The sequence below is a fragment of the Rhinatrema bivittatum genome, chromosome 5 (assembly GCF_901001135.1).
Source record: "Rhinatrema bivittatum chromosome 5, aRhiBiv1.1, whole genome shotgun sequence".
Classification (NCBI taxonomy): Eukaryota; Metazoa; Chordata; class Amphibia; order Gymnophiona; family Rhinatrematidae; genus Rhinatrema; species Rhinatrema bivittatum.
The window spans coordinates 283,003,574-283,021,867 of record NC_042619.1 but is presented as its reverse complement, the minus strand read 5'-3'; the positions used below and the strand labels follow the sequence as shown (position 1 = coordinate 283,021,867).

General features: G+C 48.7%; 1 protein-coding gene across 1 annotated transcript in view; it reads right to left on the bottom strand.

Moving 5' to 3' along the window:
- The window catches only part of LOC115092435 (disintegrin and metalloproteinase domain-containing protein 9-like), a 435,618-nt gene extending 425,348 nt beyond the window's left edge, over positions 1–10,270 (bottom strand). Inside the window, exon 1 of the mRNA XM_029603268.1 lies at positions 10,210–10,270. Coding sequence (XP_029459128.1) covers positions 10,210–10,268 — 59 coding nt within the window. The 5' untranslated portion in view covers positions 10,269–10,270. The remainder of the gene's footprint in view (positions 1–10,209) is intronic.
- Positions 10,271–18,294: the final 8,024 nt, after the last annotated feature.

The following is an 18,294-nucleotide window of genomic DNA, read 5'->3' as shown; positions in this document are numbered from 1 at the left end:
CTGAATCATTACCCATGAAAACCTTCTCTGATACGGGTATCTCCCCAACATCTTCTTCAGTAAACACTGAAGCAAAAAAATAATTTAATCTTTCTGCAATAGCCTTATCTTCTCTAATTTCCCCTTTAACCCCTCGATCATCTAACGGTCCAACCGACTCCCTCACAGGCTTTCTGCTTCGGAATTATTTAAAAAAGTTTTTATTGTGAGTTTTTGCCTCTACGGCCAACTACTTTTCAAATTCTCTCTTAGCCTGTCTTATCAATGTCTTACATTTAACTTGCTAACGTTCATGAATTAAGCAGAGTTACTTACCTATAACAGGTGTTCTCCCAGGACAGCAGGAGGTAGTCCTCACATATGGGTGACATCACTGTACGGAGCCCTATCACGGAAAACTTTTCTGTCAAAGTTTTTAGAAAGCTTTGACTGGCACACTGAACACACTGAGCATGCTCAGCATGCCATTATCCCTGTGTCCTCAGGGGTCACCCTTTAGTCACATTTGTAGCAAAAAGCGCGAGCGAAAGATAAAATAAGAAATGTTAGCGGACCCAACTCCACGGGGTGGTGGGTAAGTTTCATGAGGACTACATCCTGCTGACCTGGGAGAACACCTGTTACAGGTAAGCAACTCTGCTTTCTCCCAGGACAAGCAGGATGGTAGTCCTCACATATGGGTGATTAGCAAGCTACAGGCTGACTTGTATTATAACAGGCCAATAGCAGACAACTCGTGCGGAGGCAAAATAATTGGGGTCCTATTGGCAATGATGAGGCAGCCTCACATCACAGTAGGTGGTTGTGGAAGGAGTTGGGGATTATCATGGAAGAAAGCTTTTCAAGATAGGTTGGCCAAAGGCAGAGCCTTGATAGACTTTCACTGCTAAGTAGTAGGGGGCTGCGAATGTGTGAAGAGAGCTACAAGTCGCAGCCTTGGAAATAGCAGCAATTGGAACTAAACGATAGCGTGGTACCATTGATGTCATGGCCATTATAGAATGTGCCTGCATTCACACCTAGAGAGGAAGACCTGGTGCATCATAGCAGAATTCGATACAGTCTGCTAGTCAGATGGAGTCTATTTGCCCACTTGAACTCACAGCTTGTCTTTTGTCAAAGAAGGAAAGAGTTAGGTGTAATTCCTATGGAGTGTAGTACGGTCTAGATAAAATGCAAGTGCACTCTTACAGTCCAAGGATTAGAAAATCCTCTCGCCCTGGTGAGAGAGGCATTGGGAAAAAGTGGGCAGAGTATATTCTAAGTAAGGTGAGAGGCTGTGACAACCTTAAGAAGAATATGATGGTGTGTACAGAAGACCACTCGGTCACGGAGGAACGCAGTTTTGGTTGAGTATGCAACAAGGGTTTTTTACTCACTGACTCTTTTAACAGAAGTGATGGCTCCGAGGGAAAGAATTTCCCATGTTAGACTGTTAAAGTTATAGGAATGCAAAGGCTTGAACGGGGAGCATATGAGTCTTGTAAGCACTAATTAGAGGCCCCATTCCTTAACAGTGAATATAGAGGCAGCTTAATCAGTGGATAACCCATGGTAAGCCGACTCATAAGGAGTTGAACCATTAATCGGGCATCCCTACTCCCAAGTGGTACACTGAATTGGAACTGAGGTGTACCCATGCGGAGGATGTCTGGGGACCAGAATCCGGGGGTATGTTAGATAGCGTAAGAGAAAAGGAGTGGTGTAGAAAAGGGGGCTAATACCCTTTTGTATGCACCATGTGGTAAATCATGCTATTTCGAATAGTAAGATTTACGTGTGGAAGGCTGTTGTGATGCTACCAGTACCTGAGAACATCAGTGAGTCTGTGATATGAGACTGACCTATGAGTAGGTGAATTGGGTACTGGAGTGATAGGTTGAGAAATATGGGAAAGCATACTTGTCATGGTCATGGTCTGAGAAAGAGTGAACCCCATCCGGTTGTAGTGTAATGAGAGTTTTGGCTATGAGAGACATCGAAAGAGACACATATAAGAGGCCTTTGTTGCAGAGCGAGCAAAGGCGTCCATGGGAACGCATTCCAATACATGTGTAGGGAGTAGAATCTGTCACCATATGGTTCAATTCGGACGCAGAGGGCAAGGTCGGTTGACCTCAGGACTAGAAGATTTTGATTGCTACACATGAAGTCAGAGTCCATTCGAGAGGATGGAAACATCTATGGAGAAGGTATGCTAGTGCATTTGGTAAGTCTGTTAGATAAGTGGCCCAGGAATGCATGGAGTGTGCAAGGGCCGAAGGCTACAGCTGCGCAGCTTCCTGGCAGAGCAGCTAAGAGGTTGTGCATGCTTGTGTGTTGAAATACCACATTGCCACTATGCTGTATGTCTGTATGCACAAACGTTTGTGTCAGAGGCAGTATTTTAATGCATAAAAGGCATAACTCATAGCTCGAAGCTCCAGGAAGTTGATATGAAACTCTGTATGGAGCGGAATAGACAAATATTGGGTTGGGAAGATGTGAATTCGAACTCTTCAACCCTAAGTGATTGCGACCGTGACCAGGATCATCTGAGGATTTGGTTCCAGATTGGTAATATGGATCAGGGACGAAAGCAGTTGAACAGCTTAGAGCCACTGATATTTGAAAATTCACTGAATCTTACTCATAGCCAGTCTGGGCATATGAGTGAAGTGGATAGTGAAAAACCCTGTGGCCCATCAATGAAAGAATTGAGGGGCTGAGGCTATGTTGCATGCTCGCAGAGATATGTAGGAATTTTACAGGATGTATGCGCGGTTGTTGGGCAGGACGTTCGTTGCGACTGTAGTGCCCAGAACTGCTCCATATGGGATTTATGTTAGATAAACAGAAATCCCAGGCAAATGTGGTAGATTTACAGTGAGTCTTGGAGAATTTAGAGCTCCGTGCTTGGATTGACTCCTATTAAGCAGATGTCCATGCAAGGAAAAGCATGAATGATGTTTTTCTCCATAGAGAAACAGCAGTCACTGCTAGGCATTTGGTGAAATACAAAAGTTGTCGAAGCTAGTGCGAATGGCAGAACTTAGTATTGGAATATTGTTGACTCACTATGAAGCACATAGAAAGATTAGAGGAGAAAGGTAACCCACTTACTGCGGTAAGGCAAGCACGGTGACAAGAGACACCATTTTACCTGTCCCTTCTGAAGAAAGTTGTTGACATTTCTGAGGTTCAGGATGGGTGGAGAGCATCTGCTTTCTGTTGAAAGAAGGAATAGCAGGATTAACCCCCCCCACACACACACACCTTGTAGCGTCCGGGGAACTGTACCCCGAGCTCTGGTATTAAGTAGGATGGCCGCTCTGATACCCGGCAAGGTTGAAAGACCAGGAGGCTGTCCAACTGGCCGAGCTTATGTAATCTGGATATCAGTTGGTCTCACGCGGGAGCGGTAAAAGTCTTACCCTCATCTTTGCCTGCTGTGCAAGAAAACGTTGAGCTATTGCCAGGTTTTGAGGTGGGCTTTCAATTGAGGCAGTGACAGCTGGATCTTGTGTCTAGCATATCAGCTCATGTATCTGGGACTTCGGGCCATAATTAAAAACCAGGAGCCAGAGTATTATCAAGTACGGAGTCCCGTTTCTGGCAAAGAGAGGTCGTCTCGATGTAATCCCAAATTATTGGTAAAGAGGATCTCTTGGTGTTCTGTCAAACATAGCTGGCAATAGCGATATGTGGCACCAATACGATTCATGGAGGAGAATACGACCTAGAACCTTCTGAAACCATGTGGCACGATTTAGCGACCAGGTCTCAATGGGATTGTTGCTAAAGCGGGATTAGAGTACTTACCTTCCTTCGTGATGGAACGCAGAAGGACGAGTCGGTGAATATCGATAGCTCTGGTGTTATTGGATTTCGGGACACATCGAGGACAGCCTGAGGGATGTAAATGTCCGGCTCAACTCTGTAAGCTGGTATGGTAGCGCAGCTACAGAGGAGACAGGCTAGGCATTACTGGCACTTCCACATTATTTTGTGGTGGCTCAGTACCCGGCACCATTGTCGGTGGGGTGCAGAGGAGCACAGAACTCAAGAACCCAGGCCTGCTTCACAACCGGCTCAATGGACATTGATGCCAGTGCAGAAAAGTATCCCTCGGAGCTCAGCCCTGTCAGTCTCCAGCACCGAGGAACAGCCACTGATGTGTGGAACAGTGTTGGTGGCAGTAGTGATGTCTCCCTCGGCGCTCGGCCCGGGCATTCTCCAGCACCGAGTAAGATGCCACCGATGTCCTGGATTGCGTCGTAGTGGATGGTCACTGTGCTGGTGAAGGCCACGGTGCTCGGCCTAGTCTCTCCCTAGCGCTGAGGTGGATGCCCTCGCTGTCTCGGGTGGTGAGTGGTGATGGATTGTCACCATGCCTGCACTACTCCTGGCACTGTCGAGTGCCCTAGGATTATACGGGGCTTTGGTTAAGAACCCGAAGTATAGAACATTTTGTTAAGTCGAGGGCATTGAGTTTAGGTGCTCCGGTAGTATTGATGGTAACAATGGAGGCATTGAAGGCGGCATCGAGGGTATTGTCGAAGGCATCGATGGAAGCGTCGATGGCATGGGTGGAGCACCGATAACATTGATGGAAGCACCGATGGTATCGATGTAGGCATTGATGGAATCGATGCGGAATTGATGAATCAATGAGTCATCGATGGCATCGGTGGAATCGACACTGGCATCAATGGAATCGATGGTGGCATCAACAAAATCAATGGTGGCATCGACGAGGGCATCGATAGAATTGATGATGGCACTGATGGAAATGACATGGGCATTGAAGGAATGGATACGGGAATCAATGGTATCAACACCGCCATCGATGCCATCAATGGAAATCACATTGGCACAGATATCATCAATGGCATCGTCATGGTATCGATTGAATCGACATGAGCATCGATGGAATTGACCTGGGCATCAATGGCATCGATGGAATCGATGTGGGCATCGATGGAATTCATGGAGGGATCAGTTGCATCGATGGAAACACCGATGGCACTAACAGAATCGATGTGGACATCGATGCCATCGACGGAATCAAAGGGGGCATTGATGGAATCGATGGGGGCAACAATGTCATCAATGGAGGCAGGACGGCATGGATGGGGTACCGATGGCATCGATGGGGGCAGTGACCGTAACGAGGGCACGGAGGGAATCGATAAAGGCATGGATGGATTCGATGAGAGCATCGATGGTGTCGATGGTGGCCCTGATGGCAACGGTAACCATGGACGTGTTTATCCCTCTAGCCCCAATAACCCGGTGGAGAATCACAGGAGGACTCTCGTAGGCTTTGTGGGGCTAACTCAGGATGAAAAACATAGGGAGAAGGGAGGCCGCAATTCAGTTGGTAAGCCGGAGAAACTGTTAGTGAGGTGACAGGAACTGACCAAAAAACAGGGCATAGTACTTACCGAGCGTTGATTAAATGTACTGAAGGGAGACCCATGTAGGGAAAAATTATTTGTAAAGTAAAACTTCAAGTATTTCCGTGAGGAAAAATTGTGAGAAATCTCTCACAGAGCTCCTGAACGTGAGGCAAACTGCAGCGTAAAAAAAGGGACTGAAGGGAGACCCTTGTGGTCACAGGAATCATGGCATGCTGGGCATGCTCAGTGTGTTCAGTGTGCCAGTCAAAGCTTTCTAGAAACTTTGACAGAAAAAGTTTTCTTTGATAGAGCTTCATCAAGTGACGTCACCCATATGTGAGGACTACCATCCTGCTTGCCCTGGGAGAAAGTGGGTGTTACTTACCTGTAACATGTGTTCTCACAGGACAGCAGGATGTTAATCCTCACATATGGGTGACATCATCAGGAAGGAGACCAATAACGAAAAACTTCTATCAAACTTTCCAGAACTTTGACTGGCCCCTACTGGGCATGCCCAGCATGGCACCAACCCTGCAGCCAGCAGGGGTCCCCCTTCAGTTTTATTGATAGCTACAGGCAGTGCCGAAAAATAAAACAACAAAACGTTATTAATCCAACACCGCGGGGCGGCGGGCAAGTTTCGTGAGGACTAACATCCTGCTGTCCTGTGAGAACACCTGTTACAGGTAAGCATCACCCGCTTTCTCACAGGACAAGCAGGATGTTAGTCCTCACATATGGGTGAGTACCGAGCTGAGGATGTCCGAACATGCACCAAATGTACCAAACGGCATGCAACAGGCACAACAACTGGAGTGGAATTTGGTAGAGGCCATCCTGAACCCCACCGGGCAGGCGGAAGGGTGTTGGTACATCACGTTGGAAATAGGTTACGCAGGACAGACTGGCCGAAGATGGAATCTTGTCTTCCGGCTTTGTCCAAGCAATAGTGGGCTGCAAGGTATGGAGAGAGCTCCAGGTGGCAGCCCTGCAAATGTCACGAAGTGGCACCGATCTTAGGTGTGCTACTGAAGTCGCCATGGCCCTCACAGAGTGTGCTTTAAACACGGTCTTGAAAATGAATGCCTGCTTGCTGGTAGCAAAAAGATATGCAGACCGCCAACCAGGAGGAGAGAGTCTGCTTACCCACAGGTTGCCCTAATTTGTTGGGATGGAAAGAGACAAATAACTGAGTGCTCTTCCTATGGGCATGTATACGGTCTAGATAGAAAGCTAGAGCCCGTTTACAGTCAAGGGTATGCAGAGCCTGTTCCCCTGGATTGGAATGGGGCCTGGGAAAAAAGGTAGGTAGTATGATGGTTTAATTAATGTGAAACTCCGAAACTAACTTGGGTAAAAACTTAGGGTGAGTGTGGAGTACCGCCCGGTCCTGCAGGAGTTTAGTGTAAGGAGGATAGGTAACTAGGGCCTGTAACTCACTAACCCTGAGAGCTGAAGTGATAGCTAAAAGGAAAATCACTTTCCATGTGAGATACTTTAGGTCACAGGAGTGAAGAGGCTCGAATGGAGTTTTCATGAGCCGAACGAGAACCAGATTAAGGTCCCAAGAAGGGGCTGGAGGACGTAAAGGTGGCTTGATATGGAGCAAGCCCTTTAAAAATCGTGTTACAAGGGGTTGTACTGATAAAGGTACATCCCCGACACCTTTATGGAAGGCGGCTACCGCACTGACATGCATACAGGTTTTGAAACCTGACTCTGACAAATGCCAGAGATAGTCCAAAACCTTGGGATTGGACAGGAAAAGAGATCAAGGGACTGCGAAGTGCACCATGGTATGTACTTTTTCTATTTATAGGAATAACATTTTCTTGTGGAAGGCTTCTGTGAAGCATCAGAACACGAGAAACCGAATCTGAAAGGTAAGTGGTTGAAGGATTAACCTTTCAACATCCATGCCATCAGGGAAAAGGCCTGAAGATTGGGATGGCGTAGGCATCCGTCGTTTTGAGTGATCAGATGCGGGTCCGTTCCCAAGGGAATGTGCCTGAGGATGGAGAGATCCTGGAGTATGGGAAACCACACTTGGTGTGGCCAGTGAGGTGCTATCAGGATCATGGTTCCTTTGTCCTGACGTAGCTTCACGAGAGTCTTCTAAAGAAGAGGAAGTGGAGGGATTGCATAGAGCAGACCGGTTGCCCACGAGAGGGAGAATGCATCTCTGGGCTGAGAGCGCTCACTCCGAATGAGGGAGCAGTAATTGTCCACTTTGAGGTTCTGAGGGGACGCAAACAGGTCTGTCTGAGGGTATCCCCATTGGCGAAAGATTGAGGTCGCTACCGAGGGGTTGAGAGACCACTTGTGTGGCTGGAAGACACGACTCAGTTTGTCTGCCAAGACATTGTCCACTCCCTGCAAGTAGGTGGCCCTGAGGTACATCGAATGGGAGAGCGCTTCTGGCCAAATCAGCGCAGCTTCCTGACACAGGAGGAAGGAGCCTGTGCCTCCCTGCTTGTTGATGTACCTCATGGCCACCTGGTTGTCTGTCTGAAAGGGAATAGTGAATAAAACGGAAAATGTCATAATGCCTCTGTATCGCTCCATGGTGAGACCGCACCTTGAATACTGTGTACAATTCTGGTCGCCGCATCTCAAAAAAGATATAATTGCGATGGAGAAGGTACAGAGAAGGGCTACCAAAATGATAAGGGGAATGGAAACAGCTCCCCTATGAGGAAAGACTAAAGAGGTTAGGACTTTTCAGCTTGGAGAAGAGACGGCTGAGGGGGATATGATAGAGATGTTTAAAATTATGAGAGGTCTAGAACGGGTAGATGTGAATCGGTTATTTACTCTTTCGGATAGTAGAAAGATTAGGGGGCAGAGGAGAGGCCAAATGGAAGGACTTTGTATTGGAAGTGTTGATTTTCCATCTGAAAGCACAGGTAACACCTGGAACTGGGATGCATTGGTATGTGTGCATATGCATCCTTCAAGTCCAGTGAACACATCCAATCTCTGGGCTGACGAAAGGGGAGAATGGATTTGAGAGAAGTCATTAGAATTTCTCTGTCTGAAGATATTTGTTTACGTGGGTCGAGCCCTTGGGTACCTGAACCACCTGGGCTTAGGTGGGCCTCGGAGGATCTCCCAGAGAGGTAGCAGAGAGGTGCGCCCACCAAGAGCAAGGATGCACGGCTACTGGAGAACAGATGAGCTAGACTGGAACAGAGGTTCCCAGAGACCACTGGAACGGAGCAGGAACTGAAAGTCCTCTGGTCAGGATAGGCAGGGCCTAGTGGTCTAGTTGGTAGAAGGCGCGGGTGACGTCAGAGCAGGCAGGCCTGGTGGTCATGGGAGAGGCAGAGTGTCCGTGTGGAGCGCAAGGGTCAAAACCAGGGTATCCGTCCAAGGGTGGTCATCCAAAGCAAAGGTCAGTCCAGGTATTAGTCTGAGCTTGGTCAGTGGCAAGCAGAGGTCAGTTCCAGGCAGCGGTCCAAACATGGTCAAAGGCAAGCAGAGGTCAGTTCCAGGCAGCAGTCCAAACGTGATCAAAGGCAAGCAGAGGTCAGTTCCAGGCAGCGGTCCAAACGTGGTCAAAGGCAAGCAGAGGTCAATAACATGAGTGAGTCCAAGCGTGGTCATAAGCAAGCCGAGATCAGTACCGACTATCAGTCGGAAGGGAACAACCTTGGAAGTGGAACAGGAACAGATGCTGGAGCACAGATGGAACCACAGGAACACAGGAACGCAGGAACACTGGAAGACACAGGAATACAGGAACGCAGGAACAAGTACTGGAACAGGAACACTGCAACAGGCAAGGAACAGGAATGCAAGAACACAGGATGGCAACTAGCTTCTCAATGAAGAGACGACCCGTTTGCCAAGGCAGGGAACTGGAGCCTGAGCCCTGCCTTATATACAGGGCTCAGGTGAAGTCATCATCGCGCGCCGCGGAGGAGCTTCCCGCGCTTGGCTCTTTAAATGGCCGGGTGTTCCGCGCGCAGGCTAGGGGGCGGACCTGATGCCAGTGAGGACGCCGAGCCTGGCATCAGGAGCCGAGTGAGGTTGAGGGCCCTGAAGGCCTGGGAGAGGCTGTGGAAGTCGCCGCGGATGCCGGAACTGATGGCAGCTGCAAGAGAGGACGGGTCAGGCCTTGTGGAGGGAAGCCCAAGGTGAGCGGAGCTGGCCGTGGCACCAGTGCTGCTGGACGCACAACATATATGTATGTTAATGAACCTAAGGGGATGAATTTCCCACCCTTTTTACCAGCAAAATTTTATCCAAGTAAGTCATTATTCATCTACAATTTAGAAAAATAAAGAGAGGCAGGACAGGGAGGGAGGGACATTCGGGGGTGTGGACATAAGTTATCCAGCTAGTATCAGTATTTAGCATTTGCTCCATAAACTTAGCAGGTAACACTGGTTGAAAAAATTACAGTCCTAAATATAGCTGGGTAACCTTCTCCTGGTAAAGTTAACTAAGTATATTTAGTGGCAGACTAACCTGGCTAAGTCCCGCTGAATATCCCAGATAAGTTACACAGATAGCATATCTGGCTATATTTTCACTCATCAGATTACTGAATAAGACCTCTGTGTTATAGGCAGGTCTAAGGATGGATGAAAAACTGTTACTACTGCACCTATGGTGGCTCCTTTTTTCTGCATATTCTGAACATCTTCTTCAGACATGATAAATACAGAGATACTTGACGACGTAACAATACAAATGTCTTAGAAAACAATTAATTTCATCCACCATTTCCCCAACCCTTACATCTACAAATATTTCTTCCTATTTAGCCAAACTGGACTTCTCTTTCTACTGGGATCTGGAAGAGAAAAGTTTCACTTACCTGTTCTGTGCTAGATGCATAATATATGTTCTCCCTTCTACTTTAATGGCATAAGACATATAACCCTATGGAATGCAAAGAAAATAAATATTTACTACTTTACAACACTGAGAAACAAACCAATTGCTTGATATTTTCTCATTATTTAGTTTCTTTTTGACTAAAAATATAAATGTATGGTCTGAGCTCACAGGCAGCATGCACAGAGGCTTAAGGAGGACAAGCTTATGTCTGACCTATGATGGACAAATGATCCGTTATCATCCTTTCAGTTGACATTGAGAACTTGCACTCTCTGCCACCTGATCCTACTGGGGACACAATGTTGTGACTATTGACAAAACAAGATAAAATGTCCCGCATAAAATAATAATAATAGCTAAAAAATATCAACATATTTAACAGTCAGAAAGATTTTTAGTCATGGCTTAATAGGCTATTAAAAATATCTCATTGAAGTTGTAAAATAGGATAGCACTTTTCAGTTATTAAGCACCTAAGAGCAATGTTTAAAACGGTTTATACTGGAACAAAGACTGTGTTATAATCCAGCGGTGCTATGAACTCTCCCTGCCACCAGAGGACCTCATGAAGCTACACCTGCTCTCGCTCAGCCATAGTCTCCATGGTTTCATGAGTCAGCAGGGCTTGTCCTATTTAGCCCTAGCCTCTTGCTGCACCTGATGCATTGTCATTGAATCTAATTGGCTCCCTGCTTAGCCCTATTCTATCTTGTCTTGATCTGTGGCCTCTAGGCCTTCCAGCTCTGTCTTGCTAGTCCTGTGGCCTCTGAGCCTTCGAGTTCTGCCTTACATAGCCTGCGGCCTCTGGGCCTCATAATATCTCCTTTCTAGGCCTTTGGGCCTTATGCTTAGTGGCCTACGGAGCTTCTGAACCACTGGCGATAGGCCTTTCTATTCTTTGTTCTGTTCTGTCTTGTCCTGTCCTTGTCTGGTCTGGTACTGTACCTAATATCCACTCCCTGTAGTGTTAGTCCCAGTCTGCCCAGCCTAGTTCCATGTATGCCCAGCCCTTGTCTCCAGTCCTACATTGCCTCACTCTCCAGTCCTGTTCTGCCCAGCCCTTGTCTCCAGCCTGTATTTCCAAGTTCCAGCCTGTACCTTGATTCCAGCCTCAGACTAAGTCCTATTGTCCACCAGAACACAAAGGATCAATTGGTGGGGGAGGTGGCTGCTCTAGGTGGAAGATCTGCTTTGCCTTGCCTTGAAGTCCTGAGCTGCTTCTGTGGGGGTTCCCCAGTCCTAGCCTGACCCTCAGTTGTGACAGACTGTGCATGTTTTTTACCCATGGGCTTTGCACCAATTCTCAAACTAAAAATATGTATGCTTTTGCTTTGAAACTTGTCATGGACACACATGCATTTCCTGTGGGTAGATTTCTATAGTACTGTAATGAACCAGGGGGTTCACAAGCACAGAAACAGCTAAGGGAGGATAAAGCTAGATAAACTAGGAAATACAAAGCAGCTAGGAGTTTGAGGATCTGGAAACACAAAGCTGCTGGGAAATAAACAAAATCACTCTAAACCTGGAGAATGTAGTAGGCCAAATTCATGAACTAAAGAGTAGTAAATTACCTATACCAGATGGTATGCACCCCAGGATTCTGGACAAACTAAAAAATGAAATTTCGGATCTATTAGCTAAATTTGTAACCTTTCATTAAAATCATCTATTGTACCTGAAGACTGGAGGGGGGCCAATGTAACCCCAATATTTTAAAAGGGCTCCAGAGGCGATCCAGGAAACTATGGACCAGTGAGTCTGACTTCAGTAATGGGAAAAATAGTGGAAACTGTTATAAAGAATAAAATCACAAAACATTAGATAGACACGGTTTGATGGGACACAGCCAGCATGGATTTACCCAAGGGAAGACTTGCCTCACAAATATGCTTCATTTTTTCTATTTATGTATTTATTGCTGAGTTTTATATACCGTCATTCAGAAAGCCATCATAACGGTTTGAAGGGGTTAATAAACATGTGGATAAGGTGAACCAGTAGATGTAGTCTATTTGGATTTTCAGAAGGCATTTGACAAAGTCCCTCATGAGAGGCTTCTAAAAAAACTAAATGTCATGGGATTGGAGACGATGGCCTTCATGGATTACAAACTGGTTAAAGACAGGAAAGAGAGAGAAGGATTAATGGTCAATTTTCTCAGTGGGACATGGTACACAGTAGAGTGCGATGTGGACCCTTGGGCCGAGGCGGGGTTGGCGCTACCAGTGGAAGAGGTCCTCTCCGTGGGTCCCCATCATCAGCAGGTGGAGCAGAGCTGTGCAGAGAACCCACTGGACCTTCACCACTACCAAAAGAAATTATTTCTTATCCTGCTAATTTCGTTCCTGTAGTACCGAGGATCAGTCAGACTGTGGTTATGCTCCCAGTCCAGCATGTAGAGTCAGAAGTAAAAGCTCGAGGGGAGGTCCCTATATGACCTCACTCCTTGTGCCTCAATCCTCAGTACTAGACTTACAAAGCCAAAGAGAAGAGACAGAGGGATCAAAAAAGATAACTGTTCAACAATAATGAACGAAGATTAAAAACTGATAAACCAGAACGGAACTTGTAAACCAAACTGTGAGAAACAGTGAATCCTGGAGCCCCAGGTTGAGATAGAATAAACAGAGATTAAGTAGGAAAAATGAGCAGAGGCTTATCCCTTCACAATCCCAAATATCCAGGGAGGGTGTCTGGACTGATCCTCGGTACTACAGGAACGAAAATTAGCAGGTAAGAAATAATTTTCTTTTCCTGTACGTACCAGGATCAGTCCAGACTGTGGGATGTACCAAAGCTTCCCCTACTTCGGGTGGGCCGATAATAGCCCTGCTCTCAAAACACTATCTCCGAAGGATCCGAAAATCGGAGCCCGAACATCCAAGCGATAGTGTTTAGAGAAAGTATGTATTGATTTCCAGGTGGCCGCTCTGCAAATTTCGTGAGAGGACACCGAAGAAACTTTCTGCCCAAGAGGTAGCTTGCGCTCGAAGGGAGTGCGCTTTAACCCCCAGAGGTGGCTGACGCCCTCTTCCTATATATGCAGCTGCAATCGCACCTTCAGCCATCGAGCGATGGTTGTCTTAGAAGCCATCTGACCCTTTCTGGGACCTGACCATAGAACAAAAAGATGATCCGAAAGACGGAAGTCATTGGTGGAAGTTAAGTACTGCATTAAAAATCGTTTGACATCCAGACTACGAAGATGTCTGGAATCCGATGACAAGAAAGAAGGAAGTTCCTCCAATTGGTTCAAGTGGAAAGAAGAAACCACCTTGGGGAGAAAAGAAGGTACTGTCCTTATGGAAACACCCTCCTCAGAAAAGCGGAGGAAAGGCTCTCGACAGGACAAGGCCTGCAGTTCCGAGATACGTCGAGCAGAAGTTATAGCAACCAAAAAGACAGTCTTTAGAGTAAGGTCCTTGACGGTGGCCGCGCGTAAGGCCTCAAACGGAGGACCTCCCAGGACCTCGAGTACCAAGTTGAGACTCCAAGAAGGACAGGGTGATTTGAAAGGAGGCTTCAGTTGACGAACACCTCTGAGAAAACGGAGAATATCTGGATGAGAGGATAGCGGCGAGAGAGTCCCTGTATGCAACAAGGCTCCCAACGCCGCCACCTGTACCCGAAGGGAGTTATATGCGAGTCCCATCTCTAGCCCCGACTGAAGAAAATCTAATACCTGAACCACTGAGGCGAGAACCGGCACAATAGAACGGATCCTACACCAATCTTCGAAGACCTTCCACATCCTCACGTACGTAACTGAGGTGGATGTCTTTCTTGCCCTCAATAAGGTGGAAATAACCGCCTCCGGATATCCTTGACGCCTCAACTTACGCCTCTCAAAAGCCAGGCCGCAAGACATAAGCGATCTGCCTCCTCTAAAATATGGGACCTTGTTTGAGAAGATGAGGGAGGTGGACCGAGGCGAATCGGTCCCTCTTGAGCTAGATGAAGCAGGTCCGCAAACCATGGTCTCCCTCGGCCACTCTGGCGCAACTAGGATCACAAAACCAAGGTGAGTCTCTATACGACGTAGCACCTTCCCCACCAGGGGCCACGGAGGAAAAACATACAGAAGGACCTGCGAGGGCCACGGGAGTACTAGGGCATCTACCCCCTCTGCCCCGTGCTCTCTCCTGCGACTGAAAAAGCGAGGAGCTTTGCGTTTTCGGCTGTGGCCATGAGGTCCATGTGGGGACCTCCCCATCGCTTTGTTATCAAGACCCATCGCATCCCTGGAGAGCTCCCACTCTCCCGGATCCAGACGTTGACGGCTGAGAAATCTGCTTGTACGTTGTCTACTCCTGCTATGTGGGACGCGCCAACCGGAGCAAGTGCCGCTCCGCCCACTGCATTAGCTTTTTCCGCTTCCCACGCCACTCGGCGACTCCTTGTGCCCCCCTGTCGGTTGATGTACGACACCGTGGTTGCGTTGTCCGAGAGAATCCTGACCGCCCTTTGGCGAACCAGCGGAAGGAATCCATGTAGGGCGAAACGGACTGCCCTTGTCTCAACCGATTGATGGGCCACTGGCTTTCCTCCTTCGTCCAAATGCCTTGGATGGAGCTCGATTGGCATACTGCCCCCCATCCTGTGAGACTGGCATCTGTGGTGACCACCACCCAGTCCGGGGTCCTCCCAATGAAACTCCCCTGGCAAGATACCTGGGATCTAACCACCATTGGAGACTGAGCCGAGCCGTCTGTGGAATCGGCAGGACCGCACTGTAGTCCCGAGATTCCGGTCTCCACCGGGATATAAAGAGCTTTTTGTAGGGGACGAAGGTGCGCAAACGCCACAGAACTAGGTCGATTGTAGAGGCCATAGTTCCCAGCACCTGCAAATAGTCCCAGGCCGTCGGTACCTGGAGGCAACAAGAATCGGTGAACTTGCCTCTCAACGCTTGTGCTCGCTCTGGGCGTAAGAACACCTTGCCCTCTGCCGTGTCGAAGTGAGCGCTCAGAAAGTCCAAGTTCTGGGAAGGCGTAAGGTGACTCTTGTCGTAGTTGATTATCCAACCCAACGATTGAAGCAGGGATACAACCCGGTCCACGGCCTGGACCCCCTGAATTCGAGACTTTGACCTGATGAGCCAGTCGTCGAGGTACGGATGAAACTAATATTCCTTCCCGGCGAAGGGCTGCTGCTACTACGACCATAACTTTCGTGAATACTCGAGGAGCTGTAGCTAGACCAAAAGGCAACGCCTTGAACTGGAAATGCTGTCCCAGGATCTATGAAAGCGAAGAAATCGTTGAAAATCCGGGTGGATCGAATATGGAGGTACGCCTCCGTTAGATCTAAGGAAGCAAGATATTCCCCTCGATGAACCGCCGCTAACACTGACCTGAGTGTTTCCATGCGGAATGTGGTACCGGAGCGCCCTGTTGACAGTCTTGAGATCCAGAATGGTCGGAAAGTGCCCTCTTTCTTGGGCACCGACGAAGTAGATAGAGTAATGACCTCGTCCCAGTTCGTTGGCGGATACCGGCCTATTGCTCCTAAGGCACGTAAACGCTGAGCGTCTGACGAATAGCTTGTTGCTTGAGGAGAGATCCGCAGGGGGAGAAAAGGAATCTGTCTCTGGGGGCGTGGACAAAATCCAACGCGTAACCGTTTCTTAGGATGTCCAAGACCCACTGGTCCGACGTGATTCGAACCCACTTCTCATAAAAGAGAGTGAGCCGACCCCCCACCCGAGGGATCAGCTCGTGGGCTAACCTGCATCATTGCGCAGGCTTTGAGGCTGAGCGAGGTACTGTAGGTTCTTTGCCACCTCGCCATCCTCGAAAGGACCGATTCCATCCCTGTGAACGGTAAGTTGGAGTCCTCGATGTTGGCTGTTGTCTGTTTGTCCGAGCACGGCGCTGGTTCCGGGATCGGTTTCTGGAGAAGCTAAAAGATCTAGCTAAGCGAGGTCTGTCCTCTGAAGCTTGTGCACCGCGTTCTCGTTCAGGGACTTGATAATCTGGTCCAAATCCTCACCAAAGAGGAACTTGCCCTTGAAAGGTAATGAGCCGAGGCGTGTCTTGGACGAGGAGTCCGCCGACCAATTCCGGAGCCACAGAAGACGGCGGGCCGACACCGCCGCCACCATAGGACCGAGAGAGAACCCGAAGAAGGTCATACAGCGCGTCCGCACCGTAGGCTATCACAGACTCTAACCTAATCTGCCTGTTGAGCCTTGGCAGTAGGGAGATCCTGCGAGGTAGTAGTTGTTGAACCCAACGTAAACCAGCCCTCTGTGCAAGGGCGGTACAGATGGCCGCCTGGACTCCGAGCGCCGAAACCTCGAAATTCTCTTCAGATGGACTTCCAATTTCCTATCCTGAAGGTCCTTTAAGGCTGTTCCGCCCGTAACTGGGATAGTAGTGCTCTTAGTAACCTCCGACACGGCAGAATCCACTATCGGAACCTTTAAGAGATCCAGAAAATCCACCGGAAGAGGATAAAGTTTTCATGGCTCTACTGACTCTGAGGGAGGCCTCTGGAGTGTCCCATTCTCTAGAAATCAGCTGTAGAAAACTAGGGTGCGTAGGGAAAGCCTTGGCCAAAGGTCGAAGACCCGCGAGGAGAGGGTCTCCCTTTCTCACTTTGGGATCAGAAGGCGTTGGATCCGGGGGCGGATCAATATCCATCTCCTGAAGATATGAGGAATGAGCCCCTCCAACTCTTCCAGTTGGAAAATGCGGAGTACTCTGGGATCATCTCCCTCGACTTGCACTGAGAGATTAGGATCGTCTCCAAGTGGGTCCGGACTCACATTCACATTAGGTAAAAAACCGAGAGACCCGCGGTGGACCTGTTGAAGGCCCGGAAGCCATCTGAGCTGAGCCTAGAGGTTGACCCAAGCCCTGTGTCGAAGGTCCCCCTAGAGAGGGATCCAGACGTGGTACCTTGGCTGGAGATGGTCCCCAGGGCAAAACCAAAGGCTGGCCGCTGCTTTGCAAAAAATGCACGATGCATCAGTACTACAAATTCCGGGGAAAATCCTGGCAGCCCCGGGGAGGGACCACCCGGGGGTTTCCCGACTGAAAAACTGTTCCCCTTGTGGTACTGGAGGTGGTAAAACGGCCGGTTGCTTAGGTATCGGTCACCCGGTTTCCTCCAAATCCGACGCACCAGCTTCCTCATCAGAAAACAAAATGGCCGCCGGTCCCCGCGCTCAGCGGGAAGGGGGCTTGCCGCTGACGAAAGGAAGCCTCCTCTCCTTGGTCTCCTGTGCCTTCCTCCATGGCGCAACTGCCCTGTCAGTAGGTCTGCAACTGGAGCACAGTCCCTCCTTAGAGAGGCGGCTCCCCGAGCGCCCACAGGTGGAGCCAGTTCGACGTCCGCGACATAAGGTAGGAGATCCCCTCCCCTCGGGAAGGCAGGAACCAGGCGGCGCGGCTTAGACCTGAAAAATGGTCTTGGCGAGCTACTGACTTTTGTTTCGCCCGTCCCTCCTCTATCGACCAAAAACAGCTACTGAGGAAAAAGAGACCTCCCAGAAGCCGGCGGCCCCGGGGAATGGCGCGTCGCGGGGCCGTGGGTCGAAAAACTCTCGCAGGGCGGGAAGAGAGAGAGAGAGAGAGAGGAGAGTCGTCACAGAGTTGACAGAAAATTAAAATAATAATAATAACGCCGCCCTCCAGTGCCGCACGGTTGGCTTGCAATTTTGCTGCAATAAGAAAATAAACAAGTAAATTTAAAAAAACACTTACCACGAAGCGAAAGAAATTAGAGGACAAGGGAAAGGAACAGTCAAAATAGGTAGTTAACAGTTCCTCTCAACCCAGCCCCAAATACTATAACTAGTTGTTTTTGTTTTTTTTTTTTATCCCTCAAAAGACAGGAAAACAAAGGCCTAAAACCTGAAAACCTGTGCTGGGGACTGACCAGTCCCCATGCTCACACCTGCCTGGAGTCAGAAGATACTGAGGATTGAGGCACAAGGAGTGAGGTCATATAGGACCTCCCCTCGAGCTTTTACTTCTGACTCCACCTGCTGGACTGGGAGCATAACCACAGTCTGGACTGATCCTGGTACGTACAGGGAACCCTCGTTCCCCGC